At 37.4% G+C, this 18,847-nt stretch overlaps 1 protein-coding gene across 1 annotated transcript in view; it reads left to right on the top strand.

Moving 5' to 3' along the window:
• The window catches only part of CPS1 (carbamoyl-phosphate synthase 1), a 129,556-nt gene that overhangs the window by 11,700 nt on the left and 99,009 nt on the right, over positions 1–18,847 (top strand). The window contains exons 2-6 of the mRNA XM_004427511.3: positions 9,025–9,134; positions 12,549–12,693; positions 13,629–13,718; positions 15,532–15,588; positions 17,782–17,874. Of these exons, the coding sequence (XP_004427568.1) occupies positions 9,025–9,134; positions 12,549–12,693; positions 13,629–13,718; positions 15,532–15,588; positions 17,782–17,874 (495 nt within the window). The remainder of the gene's footprint in view (positions 1–9,024; positions 9,135–12,548; positions 12,694–13,628; positions 13,719–15,531; positions 15,589–17,781; positions 17,875–18,847) is intronic.

The following is an 18,847-nucleotide window of genomic DNA, read 5'->3' as shown; positions in this document are numbered from 1 at the left end:
ACTATTTATGTTATTACTCGTCATTATGAATTATTGGATAATATGTGACAAGGTGGAGCTATTTTATTGTGGTAAGAACACAACATGAGATCCACTCTCAACAAATTTTAAGTGTACAATACAATCTTGTTAACTATAGGGACAATGTTGTAGAGCAGATCACTGGAATTTATTCATCTTGAACAAATGAGACTTTATGTCTGTTGATTAGCAACTCCCTATTTTCCCCTTTCCCTAGTCCCTGGCAACTACGATTCTCTCTGATTCTATGAGTTTAACCATTTTAAACACCTCATATAAGTGAAATCATGCAGTATTTGTCCTTCTGTGACTGGCTTATTTCACTTGGCATAATGTCCTCAAGGTTCATCCATATTGTCATATGTGGCAGGATTTCCTTCCTTTTTTAAAACTGAGTGATATTCCACTCTATGTATATGCCACATTTTCTTTACCCATTCATCCGTTGATGGACATTTAAGTTGTTTCCACATCTTGGCTGTCGTGAATAGTGCTTCAGTAAGCATTGGAGTGTGAATATCTCTTTGAGATCCTGATTTCAATTCTTTGGATAAATATCTAGAAGTAGGATTGCTGGATCATATGGTAGTCTCAGTTTTATTTTTTTTGAGGAATCTCCATACTGTTTTCCATGTTGGCTGCACCATTTTGCATTCTCATCGATGCATGTGGAATTATTTTTAATTCTATTTAAGTAGCTAACTATTTAAGTAACTTTGTTGTCTAGCCTGTAGGACCACATGTGATTTGAAAGTTGTCACTCCCAAGAGACGCTAGGAAAAGATGCCAAAGAGAGAGAGACTGAAACTCCAATATCTTACGATTAGACTTAACGTCTTTGATTTTGAAAGATTTGTAAGACTAACTGCTATTAGAAAAATATCGAACTAGAAATCTACGTTTTAGAAAAGAGTTCGACCCAAAATAAAACAAATGAATTAAGAACTTAAAATGTGGTTAAGAGTAAAAATTATATCAAATATAAAGTGAAAAATAAATGTTTAATATTTTCAGTACTAAAAGAAATAATGGGGAAGATGGGTGTGGGAAAGGAGAGCATACGCTTATATTTTTTTCTGTCGTAACTTTCCCTCTTTTACTGAATTCATTATTTAATCATCTAGCAGTACTCTGCTAAACAGTTAGTAGACTATCTGACTAAAGTAATTTTACTAAAGTGAATAAAGCTTAATTATGGTGTAATGGCTTTATGAAAAGGAATTGCTGTACCCACTTCCATCTCCACTTCGTGGGATATGCGAGAGAAAATACTACTGGAGCAGGTGTTCTTTATTCCCTTACCTTGTTTCCCAGGAAACAAATCAGACAGAATTACATATAGCTATAAATTGCCCATTGCCTCTCACCCTTGTGAGCAGAGCCTAAGAATATTTAAAATATGGCTGGAGCAGGGCAGGATTGCAAATTGCAAGCCAGTTATGTCCCAAAGAAATAGAAGTAAAATTACGCAGCATCTTTGGCCCCTGGTAGCCAGTCATTCATTCATTCATTCATTGAACCAATCAGTATTTGCTGGGTATCTACTGCTGGTAGGATTTGAGGGGTGATAATGAATCACATCTTCTCCTCAACCTCTAAATTTAAAATCAATTGAGAAATAAGACATAGTATTCAAACAGATAGAGATCTGAATATTAGCTTTATTACTGTTAAAGCTATTTGGGAAACATTGCCTAGATCTGTAACCAAACTAGCTTAGAACTTGCAGTCCCTGAGTCGAATGTATTCAGTAACAACTGCATGTCTCCGGCCCTGATGTACCACTGAGAACAGATTTCTTTGAAAAGAGAGTTAAGAAGGGCTGAGCCAGTTTTGCTCAATTCCATTTCCCAGAGTCATCAATCGCTCCTGTTACCTCTCCCTTGTGGACCAGGCATTAAACAGCCTTTCCAAAGTCCATGAAAGTTAACTTTATGGACCAAGGTCTGAATTCAGAGAGAGTAAAATGGCTTCCCCATCACCCACTATGTGCCCGATGCTGGGCAGGGTCTCTGTCCTTGACGTCGTCTTGTGTTGCCTATAATCTTATTGGAGAAATTAGTCATATACTTGGACATAGGGCAGTACATTATAAATGCCAATTTTGTTTAACCTTAATTTTGGAAGGGACAAGTCTTTCACTGCTTGTTTGGCTAATGTACAAAGATGATCAGTGGGGTGGTGGCTGGGTGAAAGGAGAGAGAGAAGGAATGAGGGTAAGATCTTGGGCATACCTAAGTCATTAAGCCTCGTAGCTCTTCGAGGCTTGTTTTTCTGACAAAGTCTCCAAAGACATCTGCAGAATTGACCTTTAACACAAAATAATTGATCAAGAGTATAAAACTAAAACCAAAACTAAGCAAATAAATGAAGAAACAAACCAAAAAACTAGTGACATCCATGTTTTACCAGGCAGGGTATGGCAGGGAATGAGAAAGCCAGAGGGCCAAAGGTGGACGAGATGATCAGAATTGCCCTCTCCAGCCCAACCTCATTTATACTCCCTCTTCTTCCCTCCCATTCCCCAGAGCCCAATTTCAAACAGTCCCTAATGGATAGGGCTATGCGTGGACTGGATGGGGCAGGGTAGAAGTGATTGGCTGTGGTCCATGAATGTTTTTCTTTCTCCAAAGCATCTGCTCTTGCTGCTTTTCTCCAGAAGTCTGCCCTCTCTGTACTTAAAATAATTCCTCCCGAGGTTGAATGGAAAATTATATCCTACTCTTATCCTAAAATATCTTTCTGAACTGGTTTCCAATTTAGATTATGAGTATATAAGCAAATTTGGGTAATAGTTATTTAGGGAATAGAGTTATATATATACATATATTTCCAAATGGATAGTTGTTTTCTCTCTCAATATCTGTGATCTAAGCATTTGCCAAAAACAATGCCTCATTGAAATGAGATTTCCAGATAGAAGCTTCATGTTCTGCTGCCCCTGTGGTAAAGTTTTTCTCCTTGTTACCTTTAGTGGACTGTGTATATTTGGGTTGATAAATAACATTGAGTAGAAAAAAAGGATTGATTTACATTTCATTAATAAAAGCAGTTTAAATATCTCTTAACTGCTAAGCTGAAGACCATTTACAGACTGGAATATAACCTGAATTTGTTCAATTTGTTCAACCCAAAGACTAGATACAACCCGAAACCTTTTTGTTATAGTTCAGCATTTTATTGTCCATTTGGTTGAGTCAATATGAATAAAAGGTAAAAACAACATCTAACTAGTCCTTTGACTTTGAGGCACTTAAATCTAAATTAGATAATGAATTAAGAGTTAGAGTTTTTTATTGGCTGTGATCTTGAGATTTGAAGAATATTCTTATAATTTTATATGCATTTAATTAGTGATGAAGAATTATACTATGATGAAAATGAGTACTCAATTAAAATTAGTCCACTAAGTGGATCCTGTCACACCTGGAATTTAATTTACATGAAGGTTTTACTAAGAAATTTGTTGGAATATTAGTGAAAGATCCAGAGGGGGAAAAGTAAAATGAAGAGCTGTAAGAACATATTAACAGAATTGAGCCTGTTTATCCCAGGTCAAGGAAAAAAAGAAAAAGCAAAGGAAATAAACCAAAGTAGCCATCTATGAATAATGCTCATCTAAGTATTTGTAGTTTGGAAAGAGAACAGTTGTTCTCCAGGTCTAGTGAGAGCAAAGCAGCCTAAAATCCTTCTCAATTCCACCAAGAGGGAGTCAGATTAGACTCACCTTAGACTTGTTGCTTGCTTTTATTGCCCTATAAGAGGTGGGCAGCAGCAAGTTAGACTCAAATTTCAAATTGAGCAAGGTGAATTATAGTACCTGTTTTTCAGCTAATTTTGGTGATTAAAAAGTAAGTAGCTTTGGGCACTGGCCTGGTGGTGTAGTGGTTAAGTTCGCATGTTCTGCTTCGGCAGCTCGGGGTTCGCAGGTTCGGATCCCAGGCGTGGACATACGCACCGCTTATCAAGCCATGCTATGGCAGGCGTCCCACGTATAAAATAGAGGAAGATGGGCGCAGATGTTAGCCCAGGACCAATCTTCCTCAGCAAAAAGAGGAGGATTGGCAGCGGAAGTTAGCTCAGGGCTAATCTTCCTCACCAAAAAAAAAAAAAAAAGAAAGAAAAAAGTAAATAGCTTTCAGTGTTCAAAATAACTTTTGATCTATTTGAATTCAACTTAGACCTTTTACTTGAATGTACTATGGCAAAAATATGTGAGCATAATATGATAAATGTAAAATAATTTTTCTTCAAGATTTGCTTATATAAGCTATTCTAAAACTAAATAGAAGAATACAAGATTTTCTTCCCATACTCCTATATTTTAGAATACACTGGGTAAGGAGAGCTTTCTCATTGTTTGTCTGTATTTGCAAAGTGAAATAAGGAATGAAACAGCTTATTATAGTAATTCAAGCACTGTTGGCCTCTTTCATGTGAAATACCTAGTAAATTGATATAAATGAAACTTTTGTTTTGAATTACCATGATATTTTTCTTAATGCTGCATAATATGAATTGAACACTCATGAACAGCATACTCAATATGCAAATCCCGGTGTAACCACCCATTGATCTTTCTCTTTTTCGCCCCTTTCTCCCTCAATGCCATTCACATCTTTTTCCCACCATAATATCTCCAACATTATGAGACTAAATTTAAGATATTGCAGAAAGGAACTGTTAGTTAAACATAATGAAATGGCAATTCAAAACAGGTATTTGGTTATTTTAAAATTCATATCTAGAACAAACAAAAAACTGAGTGTATAATAATGTTTTTCAGTGTATTTTTATGTTATTTTCTTCAGACTGACACTCAATGATTCTGTATTCATCCAACAAAAATTAAATGATTGTCTGCTCTGTGCCAGGCACTGATGTTGGCGCTGGAGGTGGGTACACCAGTGAATGAAGCAGACCCAATACTCTGCCCACGTGAAGTTCACTTTTGAGTGGGATAAGACAGATATCTTAAATACGACACTGGATGATATGTTAGAAGGCGATGAGTGCTATGAAGAAAGGGCAGACTAAGGAGACAGAGGGCTGGCATGGGGGGCATATTGTAATTTTAAGTAGACGGGTCAATCTTGCCAAGAAGATGGATGACATTTGAGCAAAGACTTGAAGGAATCTTTAAATTTTGGACTTTAAATTCAAAATTTGACATGAATTTCCTTTTTAAAATGTTTATTTTTATTACTTAAAGCATGAATGGGAAAGAAAGGGTAAATTCTTTTATTAAAGAGCAATCTCCCAAAGGAAAGGATGATATCTTTGTATCTCTAGATGCTTCAGTGATAACCTTCTCGAGGTTTCTTCTATTTTAGCATATCTAGCCCTTTACCAAATGGGGGAACTTGGGGCATTTATCCATGTATTTCCAGAGCCTTGCATGGTACTTGGCAAATAGTAGGAGCTTAATGATGTTGTGACTTGAAGGTCTAAACTGTCTTATTGGCACATACATTTTCATTAAACACGTAGGGACCATGCCAAGACAGAGGTCATGTATTTTGTAGAACTCCTATTTATAGATCCTTCAGTTACTATTTCTGACATCCTGTGAGTGTACAGACTTCATTAAGGTTTCCTTTGTACCTTCAGCATTCAAAGTACCAAAGCGCTCTGGCAGTCGGCACCTAAATTATCATATAATGTGATAGTCTAATTCCTAGCCTGTGGACTTTCTGCTAGGACTAAGGCTACTAAAAATCTTAACGATGGTAACAAGGTGATTTCTTTTGGACTCGTTGTGATGAAATAGCATTTGAGGAATGTTAGATAGAAGAGGGGAGGCCAAATAGCAGCTCTTTGTTCAGAGTTCCTCCATCAATTCACAGATAGTCAATCGGCACTCAGCGTTTTAAACTCATCGGAGGTCGATGTAGTTAAGTGGAATATAAAGGATACTATAGGCAATAAATGGAATCCTTGAAACAATATAACGTGTGGTGGCAAAGAGGATTGGAAGATCTATAAAAGCTGCCAAAAAGAACCAAAAATATAATTAAAGGAGCAAAGAGACATATTGAACACAATATCAGGGACTATTTCAGGCAACAGTAAATGTCTCCTCTAATCTGTCTTTAAAAGATGGAAAGCAAAGTAGAAAACTAGTTCCATGGAGACAGGAAGAAAAATATCAAATAGAATTGTAGGAACAGGCTAACAAGAGTCAGATTTGCTTATGTTAATTTTTACCTTTCTTTAAAATAATTAGATGGTGCTAACCCAAAAAATCAGACAATTTGAAATTCTTAAATGAGGATGGAGAAAAGAAAAAGTAAAATATAAACAGGTGATATTTTAGGCAGGTATGCCTCAGAGTAGGGTAGATAAACTGGTATATAGAAAATAATTGAAATTTGCAGTTCACACACGTTTTGCCACCTAAGTACAGTTATTTTAGGTTCTAACAAAGTTACATGTTATTTAAGAAAACGTTTCCTTCCTTCCTTCCATTTTGTGGAAGCATGTAGGTTACACATGACTTCCTCAAGAACAGGAAATAATATTTTCTGTAGAAAATATTTTCTGACAGTAAATTTCCATTGCTCGGACCAAAGGTTTTCACCTAGTGAAACATGTCAGAGATACCTGGGGAATTTTCCCGATAAACATACTCCCACTGAGAACCATCACCATAGACATTTGATTAGCTGGTAGTAATCTCTGGAAATACACTGAACGTTATTGCACTTACTTCCTAAAGTCATCAACCTCTGTGTTGAATTATAAATAAACAATAGTTGACAAATTAAAATAAAATGTAAAATAAGAAAATCATGTTGTTAGAAGATGCGACATGCAAAAGTGATTTGCTGGGTACAGAAGCAGAACTCAGAACTTGTGTGTGAAACTGATCTCTGCCCAGGAAATGTTGTCATCGCTCATCTTACATTAATTACTTACCGTGATTTGCTTTGCGCTGAATAATTCCAAAAGCTTCTTCAGTTAGCGGCTGAGAAGATAAACCATAACTATTTAAAGACTAAGTGTCAAGCTTGAGATCTCCAACACTGGTTCCAAGGCTATAGATAAAACAAAACTTTACCTCAAAGATTATTTGATAAGCCAAGTAAAGGTCAACATTCTTTTGGCTAACTCTGCCCATCGACACACACTCACAAAGACACATACAAAATGTGTAGTACAGCACTGTATCCGATGTTTCTCGGAAATACAAACTTGAAATCCATGCGTTCTACCTCTAATTAAAAAAAAAATAAACTCACCTGTTGAGAGGTGTATCTTAAATGTATCAATTTAATAGGAAATACTAAAATAGTTTTGTGTGTAAATATAAGTCAATGTGTATGCACACTCACATGTAAACTGTATTTGGGAACGTGGTATATTGGTTTCAAGATAATCAAACAGTATTTTACACTGAAGGGCGCTCATTCCAGTGTCAAGAGTCTTGTGTACTTTGCACCCAAAGGAGGCATCGTATTTTTGCAGAGATTACTCTAGAAAAATAACGAGGTTTTTCACTTCAGCACTTGAAAAGCTGAGTGCACGGTATAAAGCTAGAGGAGCACAGAAACACAGAGCACAGAGTACTTTTGAAGAGATCTAGAAAGAAATCACTTATTGAGCTCCTGGTGTATACAAGGTTAGCGTGCGTGTGTGTGTGTGTGTGAGAGTGGAGGGGGGCGGCAGGATACAAAAGGCTTAGACACTGTGCGCCCAGTCCTAAAAATGTAAGGGAAGGAAAGCAGAGAATTAGTATGTTTCTATCTTTAATGGCTGCACTTAACCCTGGCAGAGAGAACAGTGCAATGATCTCCCTACTTCAAGAACGTCAGCTCATGGCCAGATTGGTTTCCTCTATATCCCTACCCATTCCTCATAACCCCTGCTTATTTTGAAGCAAATCTCAGATATCATACTATTTTACCCTTATGTATTTCAGTGTATAGCTTTGAAATAATGACTCTTAAAAATATAACCACAATGCCATCTTAAATCTTTAAAAATATAACACCAACTATAATAAATATCAATTTATTATCCAAATTTCCTCAATTATTGCAAAGATTTTTTCTTTACAGTTTATTATGTTCTAATTATTTTGTCCTATAGAATTTCTGACAGAGTCTAGGTTTTGTGCCCCAAAGTGTGGTTTAACTTGTTTCTCTCACCCTTGAATTTTATGGAAATTTAGAGTTAGACCTAAGTTGTTTCAACAAGAGAATTTACAGTATTTTTGAGGAGTGGATGATGCCTGCTTCTTAGATAAGTTTCTCTAATTGTCCCTCTTCTTAGTCAAGAATTTTATAGAAGCTGGTTCAAAGATTAGTATGGTTAAGTAATCATATTCAGAATGCCTTGTAGTCTAAAGAGAGAACCAGACGTGGGTATGAGTAACTCTACTAAAAGCAAAATATGGTATATTTTTAGATATTCCACAGTGCTTGTTTTTGTATCAGTATTAATAGAGTGATAAAGTTTCCACTTCTTTATGACCATAAAGTTGGTGTGGAGGGGGCAGCCCTTGGGACCACTCCATCAAAGGCCAGGGCTCTGTGGAACACAATTTGATAGATAAGCTTGAAGATTCCTTCTGGCTCTAAACCTCAGAGAGATGATGAGCTGTATGGTACCACATTTTTGCAAGCTCTTGAACTGCCCTTAAAGCCATATTTGAGCAAAGCTTGGGAATATTAAGGGGGAAAAGATAGACACATAGCATTTCAGCTAAATTGAAGTGTTTCTGGATTGTCAATAACTCTACAAGTAGACTTAGAACAGACAATGTATCCACATGCTTCAGTTCCTCTTTCAAGCAAAACAAAACACCCACCAGTGACAAAAGCCATGCCTTTGAAGAAAAGTGACAACAGGAGAGCAGCTCCAAACCCAGGCAGCGTGATTTCATCAAATATGCTGTGCATTGAATTAATAAGTTTGTGTATTCTACCTTTGGATTTTTTTTTCAACTGGTTGTGCTTCCTATTTTGTATTCTGCTAAGATTCACGAATTTCTTTCCCTAGGCACAGACAGCGCACATCGTCCTGGAAGATGGAACCAAGATGAAAGGTTACTCCTTCGGCCATCCAATCTCCGTTGCTGGTGAAGTGGTTTTTAATACTGGCCTGGGAGGGTGAGTGATGCTTCTATTCCGAGGCTTTGTTCTTCCTCAGTGTAGAGGAATAACTGCATGATCTTGCTCACAGTGGGAAGTTGAAGTCGCCGCATCATCGTAAGACTACATATTGTCCTGAATTTGCACCGTGTCTGTACGTAGCCTACTCCAGCCATCCCTGAAAAGACGCAAAGACACAAAGTCCTCTCTGCTGCTGTAAATGAAAGAGAACACAGACACTGGTGTTCCCCTGAAAACACAGAAGAAAATTAATTCTAGAAACTTAGAGTGCAAGCACACAGGTTACGTGAGATTATCAAATGGCTTCTGTAAGGAGAGATGTGGATCTGATTAAGGTGAAAATTGGAGCAGGGAAAAGAACGGGTAGCACACTCTAGTGCCATTCCATTAGTGAAGTTAAGAATCAACTTTGCACATCTAATATGAACTACTTTAAGGAGCTAAGAAAGTCCTTAGGTATTTCACATAATTTTGCACTCTAACAAGAAAGGTGAAGTAACACATACATTTACTGTCCTAAAGTAATAAATGGGAGAGCAGGTACGTACATTTGATATTTTCAAAATTTATCAATTGGGACTCAACTTAGTATTTAAGATCTGCTAATAGATGTACAGCAATGAAGAGAAGAGCTGCTACAGAGATCAGATAGCTCTTCTTATCTAGCCAACAAATGTTTGTTCATTTGGGAACCAGGAGACTGACATTCTGGTCTCAGCTCTAAGGATAACTGATCATGTGATATTGAGAAAATCATTTAACCTCTCTGAATCCTAGTTTCTATATACAAAAAGCGAGGGGACTGGATTCGATAGTAATTTACAGTTGGCGATTTAAAAAAATTATGAGTCTTAAAAGGATGACTAGATGGCTTCCATTAGAGATTCAATAGTCTAAACTATAAAATGTTTGATAAATTCTTTAGGCAAATTTAGTTAGCCTTATAAAGACAAAGAGACACTGGGTTAACTGACATTGAAGATATTGATTTACCAAACTTCCATTATATTATTAATGTACATTCTTCTCTAAACTCTTGGCTCTCTGTTTGAAATGAAGAATATTAGATGGTTTTAAAAATAGTTCCACTGGTGAGACCATTAAATTACAGTGCAGGAAACCTGTTTGCAAAGTTTTGCTTTACCAGGCAATTATTTAAGCTTTTCGACAGCACTAATTACTAGCTGTGTTAATATACCTGCCAACAAACAACTGTTTAATATAGATCGGAATGATGGAGGGCACTGGAGTTTTCTTCTCTGTGATAGATTACGGGTAATAAATCTTGTCACATCACAAAAGTCAAACAGGGCCTGATGGATTAATTTTCTCCCAACACTGCAGTTCTTGAGGACAAGCTGTGTTTATTCATTTACTGGAGAGAGTATTGTAAACATATGTTTAAAGGGAACAGCCAGTTCTTTTATGGAGAGAAAGAAGAAAGGAAAATAAAATTAAATTAATTAAAGATGTTTTTTGATGTGGAAAAAGGCATTCATTAATAAGATTAGTCTACAGACCCTATTTTTCATTGAGAAATGCTGCTTTCATTCATTGCGTGGCTCAGAAGATGGTTGATAATTAAGGGGGTTATTTTGTTTTTCATCTTCAAGAAATGCCTTTATATTGTGCGTAACCTTGGTTAAAAAATTATCAGCTCCTGACAGGTGAGAGGCATCTGAGAAATTAGCTGGTGGAGGTGTGGATAAATATCACAGCATCTCAGTCACCGTGGGGCTTGCTGAGCTGAAAGACTAAGTATTCTGTTGACAAAGGTGGTTCTGGGAGGAGAGAGTCTGGATGGGGTTGAGGAATTTATGTTGACTACCACCTGAGCAGATCTTTGTTGGTTTCAAGGTTGTGGATTCTGTCCCCTCAGCACCTAAATTCACTTTCAGTAGTAATCCACAAGAAAGGGTTGGTCTAACACTTTCTGCAGAAAGTGAAAATGTAACAAGAAGGAAAAAAACCACATTGCAATGTATTCCAATGCATGGAATAGCCATAGAGAGCTCCTGGTGTTTATGGGAATAATGTTTCTTATTAAGAATTTTGTGTATAATTTGTATATACAATAAACATGTGTATAATATATAATATATGTAATAAATATGCATATAATAAATATATATATAATAAAAATAAGAATACCTGTATTCTTATCTTTTCCCTCTCCAAACTTTAAAATAAAGCCCTCCTGCATTTCTCCCTAATTCCATATCAGTACTTTAAAATAATTGTTTGGAATCTTTTAATTTAAAAGTCAAAAATGTTTCAGGCAATTTTTCTGGAATTGATTTTTTTTCTGTTGATAATAACTCTCAAAAATATCCCTCTTTCTAAAACTAAAATATTTTTAAAATCAACTTTTGATTGAAGGAGTAAAAGGGCACATTGGGTGGTGAACATGATGTAGTCTACACAGAAACTGAAATATAATGATGTACACCCGAAATTTATGTAATGTTATAAACCACTGTTGACTCAGTAAAAAAATAATTAAAGAAATCAACTTTATTAAGTATTTCTTTTACAGAAATTAATGCAGTGTTTTAAATGTTCAAAAAATTTTAGTAAACGTGTACACCCATGCAACCACCACTGACATAATCAGGATACTTGTCAGTATCCTAAAAGACTTTAAAAAATCTTTACAATTTTGACAGTTAATATGTTGGTGAAGTCACCACCCTCAACAGTAAATATCAGTTTGGACTCACTCGTAGGCTGGGGGCATTTTCAGGGTATTTGCAAACTTTGTATAGAGCAATATCTTAAAAATTAACACCCTCTGAAGTAATTTTTTTTTCAGTGTTTTAGATTTTTTTTTAATTTTTATTTGTGAGGAAGTTCAGCCCCGAGCTAACATCCATACTAATCCTCCTCTTTTTGCTGAGGAAGACCAGCTCTGAGCTAACATCTATTGCCAATCCTCCTCCTTTTTTTCCCCAAAGCCCCTGTAGATAGTTGTATGTCATTGTTGCACATCCTTCCAGTCGCTGTACGTGGGACGTGGCCTCAGCATGGCCGGAGAAGCCATGCGTCGGTGCGCGCCCGGGATCTGAACCTGGGCTGCCAGTAGCGGAGCGCGAGCACTTAACCGCTAAGCCACGGGGCCGGCCCTGAAGTAATTTTTTTAAGGAATCAAAACATTTAAGAAACTGAGGGAATGAAAATTATATGAGAATGTGCTTTACTACTTGAGTCAGTTTTTCTATTCTTATCATATCGTGAGATAAATTTCCATATTCTATTGTCAAATTTCCCCAGGTTTGCTAAAATCAAGAGACAGGCTTGTAGGATTTTAATCTCATGTTCTCTAATTTTCAAGGGTTCAATAATTAAGAGCATGGATGTAGATTGCAGTTTTATACATTTTTTGGTTGGTAATTTTTTGTCGTCTTTACCCAGGTACCCAGAAGCTCTCACTGACCCCGCCTACAGGGGACAGATTCTCGCCATGGCCAATCCTATTATTGGGAACGGAGGTGTCCCTGACACTGCTGCACTGGATGAACTTGGACTTAGCAAATACTTGGAGTCTGATGGAATTAAGGTAGTACCCGTGACAACTATTTAAAAAGCCTCAATTTGAGGGGGTATAGTTGATTCATTTTAAGAATCTAGGCTGGGCGAAGTTTCTCCCTCAGTACTGTAGTATAAACTACTAAATTCACGTTCTCAACCTCAATCCGAGGTGTCTGAAAATAATCTTTATCATGACAGTATTTTGAGTCATTTCTCAGTGCACGTTGGATTTGTTTTAATGCCTTGGATGAAACTTGGCTTCATTTGGAAAAATGTTGTTATAAGTCCAAATAACTATGCTACAAGAAATTGGTCATGAATCATCTTTTAAAAGGATTTTGGTAATCAACTCTGTATCAACTATTTACCTTTTAACCTTATCCTTTTTGGGAGATGAATAAAAGAGAGTTTATATGCCAGTCTAAAAGTGAACACATTAGAATTTCCTATTCAAGGTCAATTTGGATACTATCTTAGGAATGTGGGCCATATAAACAATTGAAAAATTTACACTCCAAATTCACCACTCCATTTTTGAATGACTTGGAGTGATCACTTAGTTTAGCTCTATTGGTCACAATTTTCCCAAATTTCTCAGCCTCCTTTGAATGTAGATTAAAAAATTATTTTATTATTCATGTACATTAAACAGTAATTATAAATTAGATTATAGATAAATGCTGTAGAGGAAAAATACAGGGTGCCAGAGAGGAGGACCTCACTTAGTTTCAGGATTTGGCAAACCAGGTAAGGCTGTTCCTCCACGTGATAATTAACGTAATAATTATATATTTTAAGAGAAAAGTGTTGATCTTTTTTTTCTTGTCTCAAAACCTTAAGCCTCTATCAGTGGATATAATAAAGCTTTTTTTTTAAAAAAATGCAAACTGACTCACTCTTAAGTCACAAGAGTTGGATAACGTTTTGCGGCCACCCCTTTATAACGACGGCCTGTCTTTCCAGGTTGCGGGGCTGCTGGTGCTGAATTATAGCGATGACTACCACCACTGGCTGGCTACCAAGAGTCTGGGGCAATGGCTACAGGAAGAAAAGGTGAGAAATAAGAGAGGGCATCCAGCATCACCCCACTACTGCGGGGTCTGTGGGAAGTGGGGAAGGTGTATGGAATTGAAAAGGGCCAAGCAGACGAGGCAGAGCATGCAGTTTGGGATCTCTCTGTTTCAGAGGGCGATTCCACTGTTCCTACAGACTGAGCTGTCCGGGCTCCTTCTCTTCTGAACACGCGACCACATTGTTTCAGTTTATCCACTAGGTGGCGCTCATACACACTCTAGCGTTTCTCATCTGCGAAAGGGGTTAGAGAAAATTTTAGAATTTTCTATCCTCTGGAGCAGCTTAACTTCCCCCTCCCCTTTTATCCAGGCTCTGGATACGGGACTTCTGTCCTGGGTTCCAGCACCAGCTCTGCTGTTCACTAGCTGGGTGACTTTGCACAGGTCATGGAATCATACCATACTTCCCACATTTTAATTCTTAATGAGAATAACAGATTGCCATTAAGTCTCTTCCGGCTTAAACATTATGACTCTGTGACATATAATTAGATATAATCTCATTTGAAGTAATAAATGGAAAAGGTTATAAACCTTGTCCTATACTTTCCTTACTTTAAGGATTATTTTCTAATCAAATAAAGAGGATTCTCTGGTTTGAATGTCAGACTGACTTCACGTCGATGGACCTGCTGTATTAGCTTCATCTCCAGTGTGGCTGTAGCTGCCTTTTGTTGAATAGCTGCTGGCCTGTAATTGACAGAATATTATTCTGAGAAAGCTCTGTCTCTCCAATGAGCATCTACCAATTGGGGCTAAACGTTGCCTCTTTCTGATAGATCAAAAAATCTTGATCTCATCTTCTTGGGTCTCATTCTTTCTGACTTTTAAAAGAGAGAAGGCATCTATATCATCTCCCAGGTCTTTATTATTTTCTTCCGAACCATTATCTGAGTTACCTCCATTACCCAGACAGCTAATTTTTGTAATGGCCATTCAGGAGACTCCCTCTCCCCTCCTAATGTTCCCTTTGGGTTGTTTACACACCTGATATTATAGGTGCTCCGTGTCAGAACTAATAGTTTAAATAGAAGCTTAATCCATGGATTGTTAGTTTGTTTTTAAAATGTGCTTGGAATCTTCTTCCATGATCACAGACACATAGAGTAGAAGAGAGTCTGAGATAATGACCAGTTCACCTCCTTCTGTGTACAGTGAGGAAAACACCTTGCTCAAACATCACTCAGATAATTGGGGCAAGAAAAGAAGTTAGAACCTGTTTTTCTGATCCCTAACTCATTGTTCTTTCATTATACGGTATCTGTCTCTATCCAACCTAGTCAAAGAAACTAAAACAAATGTGGTGTTGCCTGATTGACTAATAGGGAGGGTATACTTTATTACAGCATGACTGCTTAACAAGCTTTCTGAAAAATGTCTGCCTACTATGTGCCAGGAACATTTGGCTCAAAATGTGGATTTGCATATTATTTACATCTTTGCTTCTGAAGTTCACAAATTCCATTATTTAAAAAAAAAAATATATATATATATACACACACATAACTTATTTAACATCCCGGGTTAAAAGCAACAAAACTGTAGCAGAAGATTGATGTTCAGAAGTTCTCACTTTTTAATCTCAGGAAGGGCCCGGGTATTAAGAGTCCTGTGCCCAACCAGAACAGCGATTTACCGTGTTCTGACAACACAGTCACCTGGGTCAGAGAAAAGGAGTAGGGAAATTATTTACTGCTCAAGAAGATAGATGATGCTAAGTCTGTAACTTGAAAACAATATGCTGGATCTAATTTCCTCCAATTTCACTGTCACTACAATTTCTTTTCTTATAGGTCCCTGCGATTTATGGAGTGGATACAAGAATGCTGACTAAAATAATTCGGGATAAGGTATGATCATCTTTAGCCAAATCTATGTTTCTTCACACACACACACACACATACACACACACACACACACACACACACATATATGTATATATTTTTTTTCCCTCAGTGCTCGAGGAATCCATTAGTATATAAAAAAATGAATCTGACCAGTTTCTGCCGTTTGGGTCTCTGTCATCTTGTTTTACTCTTTCTGATGTGATTTTCAAGGCTGAATACTTGATTGGGATGTTTGTTATTGAATGGGCTGGAGATTAATTCGCCAGGCAGCAGTTTACTGAGTGCCCTCTCTGTGTTCACCATCCCAACATGTCAAGCCTTTAGAATTCAGCTCATGTGACAAGATTAGTGAAACACATGGAGAAGGTAACTAGGTGCATGACAATTTTGCCTAAATTGGATACCTACAAGCTGAAAAATGCAAACCAGGAAGTGTACAGCCTTGCCGCTGTTATTTGTGTAGTCCCCTTGGAGGACGTCTGTGAGGTTAGTGACTTATATTTCATGAGTGTGTCACACGAGCCCTGCAGGTGTTGCCTCCATTATAGAGTCCTTCTTGAGGCTTCACCAATGACCAAGGTGATAAAAGGAAGGTTTATCTTTGCTTTCATATCTGATTGGTCAAACACCTGACCCCTCCTTTGAGAATATCTCATCACCATCTGCTTCCTTCTTGTTATAAAAGGTGGACACTGTTTTCTTTTTCTACATGAAAACTTCATATCCCAGACCAGAAAGAAGCTTTACCTCGCTAATGTTAACTAAATTCCCCAAATGCCACTAAAGTTTTCTCATCGAACTATATTACATAAAAAAAGGAAAAAAAATGATACCATTTCAGAGTGAAATAGATTCCTCAAGGAAATCTGTTGTCGAGTCTTTGTTAGACTATATATTGACACAGGATCTCTGTAAACAGAAAGAAAGAACAGCTGTGAAAATAAGAGCATGACCATGTAGCCATGACCAGAAGGAAGACAGTGAGGGTTTATGTGACCCTTCTAGATCCTTCCACTCCCCCTCTGGTTTTATTCCCTCCTCTTGGATTTTCCTGAGAATAGATGTTAGTGAGATCATACATCCCAAGTAGATTCTTGTGTTTTCTTAGCCCAGTGATGTTGTGGGAACCGTCAAGAATAATGATGCTACTAGAATGGGAAGGGTATAAAATTGGGAAATCCAATTTAGGTGCAGAATTGGCAGGTTGAATAGAATATAGTCAGGTCTAATAATTTGGGAAAATGCTTTGCAAGACCATACTGGGTTCTTCATGTGGTGTGTTAGTTTAAGATGAACCCTCCTTTTATCAGAGGCAGTTCGGTTTTCAATATTTGACTGAATAGATTAACACAGACAAAATAGGGGTATTGCCTATTATATTTGATTATGAGTGATGCTGGTTCATATTAAAAATGTATATTGTCACATTCAGTTCTATTAATCTTAGTTTGAAAGTAAGACTGTGTTTCATTCAGCATGCTTTAAGAAAAAGGGAATGAGAATCAAAAAACAAATTTCAAAATTAGGAATCCATAAAGATAGTCAGGGGATTTTGTAATTTGGATTATATAGGAAAGTAGAGACTACCATGAAATGTAATAATCCAGCATGGAATTGAAAGGTGGTTTTTAGCTATTTTTCCAAGAGTGTGAGGTAGCACTCTGGTTTTAATAATTGCACTGAAATAACAGTCGTGTTTGAATGACGTGCTGGAACTTTCTACCCTCTCTCACTCCCAAGTGACTTCTTGCCCTAAGAGATGAGTTTCAAAGGAAACCATTCTTTTCAATTTTCTGCAATTTTTAGATTTCTTTTCTTTTCAATAGATTGTTTTGTTCACGTTTCCTGTGAAACATCTTTAGGTCATATGCACTAAGGGATAGGTACCCTAGGTACTCCAGTTTGCAACAGTCTGGAACCTGGAGACCTGAATTCTGATGCCTTTGACTTTGCTTAGTCCAGGTGACTGCCTCAGCCTTAAAAGAAGTAATTGTACTTCCCAGATTGTTTCCCAAAATGTACCGTGCAAATTACTTCATCCTTCCAGGCTGGGAAGATGAAACCCATCTGCTGATGGCTGTGAGTAGTTATGAAGACCTCTAAATCCCAGAGTAGTGGTTTAGGTCCCTGGGAATTTATCCTGTCAGCACCTCCACTGTTGCTCCTTTCTAACTGTCTAATTTTTGAATTTGATAGGGTACCATGCTCGGGAAGATTGAATTTGAAGGTCAGTCTGTGGATTTTGTGGATCCAAATAAGCGGAATTTGATTGCTGAGGTTTCAACCAAGGTGAGAGATTTTCCTTCATGTTTTGTAGTTTTATTTTATTCTCTTTAGACCTCCGTTTCTTGTAATATCAGAATCCTCATTTAGGCAGAGGTCATCTTCCAGAAGCAACAGAGTTCAGGGAGGAAAGGGTCTCAAAGCAGCCAAAATATATATTACAAATCAGTGCATTTAAAGTTAGTAACTTTTACTCACAGGGAAACCTTCATGGCCTGATTTAGAGACTGTTTAGTATTATTTTAACTTTTTTTTTTTTTTCTGATTCCCCAGATCAAGGCTTTAACAGTGTCAAATAAAGGAGCCAATGAATTGCCAAAGATAGGCCTAGTGATGGTCAGGGGTCAGAGCCAACAGCCTGCCAGAGGGTCAGGAGCTCTTTATAGAATCAGACTTGGTAATCGGAGTCTGGGGTCATTGTATACAGGGAAGAGGAGTCCTTCACATACTGAGGATTTATTATATTATAGCTCAGTTCAAAAATGGACGTTTATAATGATGACTGTGCCACCCCAAGATGAGATATGTTTAGTGTATATTTACAAGAAAGTATAGAATACATCTTAGAAAGATGTCTGTTTTGATTGAATAGCTATTAATGTAGGTGTGAGTCTCTTGGGCTACCGTCTCTGTCCTTGGGGACCATGAGAGCCTCATGGGGGAGGCAAACAGGTAATCGCCGTGGACAGAATCCTGTGATAAATGCTATCCTTGGAACTTACACAGGGTGCCACAGGGGAACGCATGGGGTAGCATGGAAAAAGATAGGTGGATCAGGGAAGGCTCTGCAGAGGAGTCAGGCTTGTTCTGAGACAAAGGGCACATAGTTAGGTAGATGGAAAACTAGGTGCACTGCGTCTCAGGCAGAAAAAATGGCGAATGTTGAGAGGCACAGAGGCATGAAACAACACAGCGTGTTTGAGGAGTTGTGCGGTGTGGCTGAACCAAAGATGCATACATTTGGCTAAAGACCAGTGGA

Source organism: Ceratotherium simum, chromosome 37, assembly GCF_057802395.1.
Source record: "Ceratotherium simum simum isolate JZ-2026a chromosome 37, ASM5780239v1, whole genome shotgun sequence".
Lineage (NCBI taxonomy): Eukaryota > Metazoa > Chordata > Mammalia > Perissodactyla > Rhinocerotidae > Ceratotherium > Ceratotherium simum.
The sequence above is the reverse complement of the archived record's forward strand: the minus strand, read 5'-3'. Positions and strand labels throughout refer to the sequence as shown.